The sequence below is a fragment of the Zophobas morio genome, unplaced genomic scaffold, assembly GCF_036711695.1.
Source record: "Zophobas morio isolate AGI-343-1 ecotype UQ-CSIRO unplaced genomic scaffold, CSIRO_AGI_Zmor_V1 ptg000012l, whole genome shotgun sequence".
Classification (NCBI taxonomy): Eukaryota; Metazoa; Arthropoda; class Insecta; order Coleoptera; family Tenebrionidae; genus Zophobas; species Zophobas morio.
In genome coordinates this window covers 24,346,902-24,353,566 of record NW_026972117.1, presented here as the reverse complement: position 1 = coordinate 24,353,566, position 6,665 = coordinate 24,346,902, and the positions used below count along the sequence as shown (strand labels likewise).

The 6,665-nt window shown below is 34.0% G+C and overlaps 2 protein-coding genes across 2 annotated transcripts; one reads left to right on the top strand and one right to left on the bottom strand.

The window, feature by feature from the left end:
* Positions 1-1,106: 1,106 nt before the first annotated feature.
* Positions 1,107-2,247, top strand: LOC135128238 (uncharacterized). Its single transcript, XM_064055136.1, has 4 exons — positions 1,107-1,138; positions 1,218-1,423; positions 1,733-1,919; positions 2,192-2,247. Exons 2-4 carry the CDS (start codon positions 1,223-1,225, stop codon positions 2,245-2,247), a joined length of 444 nt encoding a protein of 147 aa, XP_063911206.1. The 5' UTR covers positions 1,107-1,138; positions 1,218-1,222.
* A 763-nt stretch (positions 2,248-3,010) lies between these two features.
* On the bottom strand, positions 3,011-4,244 carry LOC135128237 (putative nuclease HARBI1). The gene is made up of 2 exons (XM_064055135.1): positions 4,116-4,244; positions 3,011-4,058 (listed from the first exon to the last, which is right to left on the bottom strand). Exons 1-2 carry the CDS (start codon positions 4,160-4,162, stop codon positions 3,011-3,013), a joined length of 1,095 nt encoding a protein of 364 aa, XP_063911205.1. The 5' UTR covers positions 4,163-4,244.
* Positions 4,245-6,665: the final 2,421 nt, after the last annotated feature.

The window sequence follows — 6,665 nt, the reverse complement described above, 5'->3', positions numbered from 1 at the left end:
TATGGAACATTTTGAAATATGAACTGCAAAATTTTCATCTTATATGTTAACAGAAAACAACGACACTTTAAGACTTAAAGAACTGCATTAAAATGATCCATTTTTCCATAATGGATGTTTGAGGAACAACCCATATAAGAAATGTTATATGTATCTTAAGTAATTTAAGTTTACTTGTCCAACAGGAACATAAGTAATGTAATAAAATATAGTTTAATAACACAAGTACCTGATTTGACACAAGTAAAAAAATTGCAAAAAATATAATTTAACGTCTCTTGGGATATTTGTGTTTACGTAACTTGAAGAGAGTCGTGCCACATTAAAACTTATATTACCAAGAAGAGCTGCACAATTTATTTTATCAGAAATCAATCTTGAGAGAAAGTTTACACAGAGAATATCTCTCCGACAGGAAAGTGACAACATCTGGTAACGTTGAATAAGATGTGCCATATCGGTAAGCTCTCTGGATATATTCCATCACGGTTAAATGAAAAAAACTTTAAAACTTCCTCTGAATTCTAACTAAGGCTATTTGCTGTGACGACTGCTGTTAAATTAAACAAGAGTATTTCAGTTTAGCTAAAACAAAGGGATGATATAAAGTTTTGGTTAGATTGTACATAATTACGAAAAAAACGAAGAACTTATTAGCAAACATTATAACAAAATTTGAAAATATATATTTTCTTCCATTATGTTTAAACATAATTGTACGATACGAACAGTTTGATTTGTAAGTTAGTTGTAAGCGGATAAAATATGGAGCTATTATAAAAGATGTAATTAGTGAAATTAGAGGTGTAAGAGCGCATTAATTGTTAAAGGATAGTTGAACAATCAAAGTTAGTAGATTTAGGGGTCTATTTTGTAATTTATCGCTCCAGAACGATCTCGTTCCCAAACGATAATCGTTAGAAGCAATCGTAAAATCAGTTTAGCGAGATTGTAAAAATTTCCAATTTTATAAACACTATCGTAATCGTAAAGCTTTGAAATCGTTAGCGGAACGATGAATCTAATGTTTTTAGAATCGGTAGTATTTGAATTTGTGTAGGCTGTCGATTACGCTGTTCTCTGTGTGACATTTGTTTTGAAAGTTAGTAAAATTTTGTGAAGTTATAACTTATAGCATGTAAGTAAACAATAATTATGAAAGAAAAACATCAAAATAATCACACTAACACGAAATTCAGTTTACAATACGTTCACAGAAGCAATGGACAAACGTAAAAGGGCCCAGCGTATCACCCAACAGCAATACGAGCTCTATGTCCACGAGTTAGAGAGTAACGCCGATTTTAGGGCCCAAAAGTTCGTGGCAGACAAGCCAGATCTTTTGGAAAAGATCTGGGAAGGGTTGGTGGCCAAACTCAATTCTGTGGGAGGACCACAGAAAAGTGTTAAGCAGTGGAGAGAGGTATGTGTAATTAATCAGTTAATCACCCAAACACTATTTTTAAAAATGTGTACTTTACTATAATTTATGCTACACTTAGCAATTATTCTGCTTACACCAACACCTACCCTTGTTTTAGATGAAGTGAACATAGTGTTTACTCATTATCAGTCAATTATGAGAACTGAGAAGTTTTATGTTTATAAATACTGTTACACTATAAACCATCACCTCTGTATTTTTTAGTACAACACCAAGAATATAACATAGGGCAATCTAATTATAATGTTACGTATGTCTGGTACCCAAGTAAATTTCACTGTGTTCCAGAGATTTGCAGATTGGAAATTTAATGTTAGGAAGAAGGCGAGGAATTTACGACTGTATGAAAGAGGAACTGGAGGTGGAGAAGCTGCTGCAGGTACTTTAACAGACCTGGAGCAGCGACTCCTAGGTATTACGGGGAAAGTCGTTGTTGCGGGGTTGGTTTCGTTACCTGAATTAGGTGTACCACAATGTAAGTATAAGAAATATTTGTTTGAAAAATGTTGAATAATAAAACAAAGACACATTATTCGTGAAAAATATGGCACGAGTTCATGTGGAAAAATTTTTTTGGTATAGTTCAGCTAAAGATAATAGTGCATATAGTGTTTTGATTGGTTAAGTAGTTTTTAGAACATTATCTTCTAACTGCCCATTCACAATTGACATAAGGCATAAGAACGAGAGCATAACATAATTTACGTTTTTGGTTTGTGTCTGGGTTATGCTTATGTACGTTCACAGTGGACAGAGTGAACTCTGTAAGAATTGTTAAACTGCGCAAACGCAGAACAGAATAACTGCCGGCTAAGCATAGGCTGTGAAGTACCAAGTGCCACCTGTTAAAGGGAATTCAATAGCAGCATTGAAAAGTCCCTAGATTTTAACATAATTTTGACATAATCTGTGCACAAAGTTGAACTTATTTCAACTTTGTGTACGCACACAAGGATTACATAAAACGTTCATAAGCATAAGAATTAAGTTCGTCCACTGTGAATACGTTTGCGTATACGTTTTCCATCGTTTCAACTTTATATATTTATGTAAGCTTTATGTACTTGTTATGCCTTATGTCCATTGTGAATGGGCAGTAATACTTTGGAGTCGTAATCGTATTATGTATCTGTATCCTTTACAACAGCGTTCTTTCAATATTTAATTACATTTTTTTAATAAAGTCCTAGGTCATGGCAGTGAGAACAGTGTAGACTTTGATGATCCCGGTGATCCCATTGAAACCGATACTTTTCCCATACCTGCCTACGATACACCTCCTGCTGCCCCACCCAACGTCATTCCTTCGACATCCAAAGATAAACCCGTCCCAAAAAAAAAATATAAAAATAAAACGTTGAGTTCGTCACTAAAATCAGTCCTGGAAAAAAATGACGGAACTTTAGAAGAAATTAATAACAACTTAAAAAAATTGGTTGAGTTAAAAAAGCGGGAAGTGTTATTAAACGAAATGAAATTTAAATTAAAATATCCTAGTGTAAATTTTGATGTTTTGGACAATTCTGTTTAATAGTTTAATTATTTTGTTTTAAAAAAATAAATATATTATTGAAAATGTTGTAGTATTAAATTATTTCTTGTGATGCGCCCTTCATGCAGTAAATTGTGTTCTTCATATTCCAGTTCTTCATTATTGTAGTTCTCATTGTCATAGACAATGTTGATTTCGTCATTTTCAATATTTCTTATCCGTAAGATATTGTGTAAAACAGCACATGAGTATATAATTTTCCCTGCAACTTCTGGTGAATAGTGCAGAACTCTGTCTTTGAGCAAACACCTAAAATATGATTTCAGCAGACCAATACAACGTTCAACACAGTTCCTCGCACGAATATGTGCTTTGTTGTAACGGCCCTCTGGTGTATTATCTTCAGCTCCAATGATAGGGGTCAAAAGAAACGGTGCTAAAGGATACCCTGAATCTCCTAAAAGCCATGTTGTTCTATCGCCCTGCATATGGTTGTTTCTCATAATTTCCTTAACATTACTCATCATCCAAACGGCACTGTCGTGAACTGACCCGGGAAAACGAGCGTTGATATTTAAAATTTTCAAATTAGAGTCGCATATTAGCTGACAGTTTATGGAATGACTGTTCTTTCTGTTCACATACACTCTGCCAGGATGAACAGGATGTTCTGCAGGAGGGGGAAAAATAAGAATATGAGTTCCGTCAATGCATCCCTCTATACCGGGAAACCCAAATTTTTCGTAAAATCCCGCTTTCACGGCGACAGCCTCTTGCATATCTCTGGGAAACTGTATGTATCTTGGAGCAATTTCCACTAAAAGGTTTGTTACCTCCTTCAGAGATTTGCTGACTACACTTTGCGAGACGGCGCAGTGTTGATCTTTGCCCACAGATTTTTGGTAACTTCCTTGGGCAAAGAAATGTAAGGAAACCATAAATCTTACAACTGACGGAGTTCTTGTTGCCCTCCTTCCTCGTTCCATTCGCGGCAGTATTTCTTGAAATACATCCCTTGCCGCTTGCCTTGACAGTCGGTAGGTCTTCCTAAAGGATTCTTCTGGAACGAAGAAGGGGTCGTTTACATCTCTTAAAAACCGAGACAAATTTCTCATTCTGTCCCTGCAGTAAAAAAAAATATATAATAACCTAATCCAAAAATACATTAATTACACTTACCTTCTCTCTACTTCTACCAATATTTGCACCAAAACGTTCCTCTCCATTGTATAAATATTTTTCTAACGTGTTCTGACACTTTTAACGGTCAACTGAAACCTATCGTTCCGGAACGATGACATTCTAACGATGCGATCGCTATCTAACGAGACGATAGTTGTTACAAAATCGCCATCGGTACCAAAATCGTTATGGAAACGATTATCGTAAGCTAACGATGCTCTAGCGAGATCGTTGAGAGTTACAAAATAGACCTCTTAACGAGGAAAAAGTAATTATTTTTCTGGCTTTTATTAACTTTTACGTCAAAGTGGAAAAAAGCAGAGGTTGTTCGACGAATATCAGGCTTCTAAATTTAAATCTTTGAGAATAACAAAATCGGGAAATCCTCTGCTCTTTATTTGTCTTCGTTGATCTTCGTGGTTTAGTGGAAGTAAAATTTGTAGATTATTTTTGACTAATAGTTATAAGCAGTGCTATCTATCTATCTATCTAGCCATCTATAAAAAACGATAAAAAATGTAGAATTTTTTCTAACCTGCTTTAAGTGATCACAATAGAGCTGGTACACGAAGAACCAACCACATGAGAACGTTGTATGCAAGGAATACGAAATATAGGATTTCCCAATAATATCTGAAACATGTTGGTCAAAAATTAATTTTTGATCGAATTTTGTCCCAAGATCTTTAGTGCTTGCAACTCGTTTTAATTAAGAAAGCTCCAAAAAATCGAATGATTCAAACCACAATGTGGATTTTTGCACCGTTTTAGAGATATGTTTTGTCAAATTTGAAAGAGTCTCTCTTTTAACTCACAAATGACATCTTTCATATAGAATTATAAAAATCCGAAGAATCGAATACTTGGAACTGTAGTGTGGATTCTTGTGCCCTTTTAGAGTTGTAATTGATCAAATTTGAAAAAAGCTATTTCTTAAATCCCAAGTGACATCCGTTCTATATGTATGTCCGTTTCTCTATACCAAGCAGATTGTATATCCGATTTGAAAAATTGCCCATAGAACTAGAAAGCTTTAAGTAATGAAAGGCTTCAAATTGCAACGCGAATCCTTGTGCCGTTTTGGAGTTATGTTTCGTTAAACCAGAAAAAAGGCTCGTTTTTAATTCACAAATATTCTTCCGATATTCGTCCCTACATACTAAACCGATCGAGTATCCAATTTATAGAATTAGAAAACTCTAAAGAATCGAGTACTTCAAATCGCAATGAAGATTCTTGTCTCCTTTTGAATTTGAAAAAAGGCTGTCTCTTAGTTCAGCACTGACAGCTTCGTCTCTGCATATTAAACCGATCGGATATCCGGTCTGAAAATTTACTCGTAAAATTAAAAAGCTCAAAAATATCGGATGCTTCAAACCATAACGTCGTGTTCTTTTAGAGCTAATTCTATGCTTTTGAAGGTCGTTTTATCGAACGCTCCTTTAATATCCAAGAACTATCTAAGGTGGAGAGTTTGTTCTCCATCGTCCACTCTATACGGTTTACAACTGTGTGTAAGGCCGTATCCGTGGATCCCCTTGGATGTAGGCGACAATTGCGTTGATAATAATAACTAATAATAAGGTAGAATCTAGGATGTGAAAATAAGTAAAAAAAAACGCTAATCGTAACTTTTTTTGTTATCTAAGTACTTGTTGTAAAATTCATTTCTTATTTCATGCACCTGACCTGACTTGGCCTAACGTGACCTGACCTGTCCTGACTTTTCTATTGTCCCAAACTAACAAATTTTAATCATTTCTGAAAATATATAAAAACTACAAAGTACATTCTTGAAACAATTATATATTCCTTTTTAATCTACGTACAAAATTTTTATACTCTGCTATTTGACGAAACTGTGAAAATTGCTGTATTTCAATTAGCGATTTTGGAAAAACGGTAGGAATTTCCAAGAAACGGGTCCGAAAATAATGACTTCTGTATATCGAAATCTACAAGAAAATGTTTCAACTGGTTTTCGGAAATAGTTGAAAAATGCTAGAAAATGACAAAAGTGCGAAAATCAGTCTTATATTATCAAATAGTAGCCTTTTTGTTTTCATATTTGTAGACTTTCACACAAGATGAAACTTAAAACATCCTTAAAATGAAAAATTTGTATAAGGAAATATAGATTTTGCAAATAGGCTCCGCCACAGAATTGCAAAATGCATATTTCCATGTAAAAATGTACAATTTTAACCATGTTCTAAGTTTTTTGTTATCAAAAAATGGCTAAGTTTATAAAAAAAATGGCGAAATATAAGCCCCGCCCACCCACCCTATCTCAATTCTGATGACTTTTTTTATTCGTCGTAAGCCGAGGGGCGGAGCTAAATTGTAAAATCCTTACTTTTCTACAAGAAATTACGATGTGAAATATGTTCTTAAGTAATCGTATTATGTATAAAGAAAACTAAATTTATAATTTATGTTCTTTTGATATTTGGATTTCTTGATTTTTCAATTTTGCGATATTTTAATTGTTCAATGTTTTAAATTTTAGATTTTTCGATTTTTTGATTTTTCAGTTCTTCAGTATTT

Coding starts and splice junctions, on each gene's coding strand:
- LOC135128238 (XM_064055136.1), top strand. CDS start 1,223: ATGGACAAACGTAAAAGGGCCCAGCGTATCACCCAACAGCAATACGAG. Junction 1,424..1,732: donor GTGTTAAGCAGTGGAGAGAG/GTATGTGTAATT, acceptor ACTGTGTTCCAG/AGATTTGCAGATTGGAAATT. Junction 1,920..2,191: donor TGAATTAGGTGTACCACAAT/GTAAGTATAAGA, acceptor GTACGTTCACAG/TGGACAGAGTGAACTCTGTA.
- LOC135128237 (XM_064055135.1), bottom strand. CDS start 4,162: ATGGAGAGGAACGTTTTGGTGCAAATATTGGTAGAAGTAGAGAGAAG. Junction 4,059..4,115: donor TTGGTAGAAGTAGAGAGAAG/GTAAGTGTAATT, acceptor TTTTTACTGCAG/GGACAGAATGAGAAATTTGT.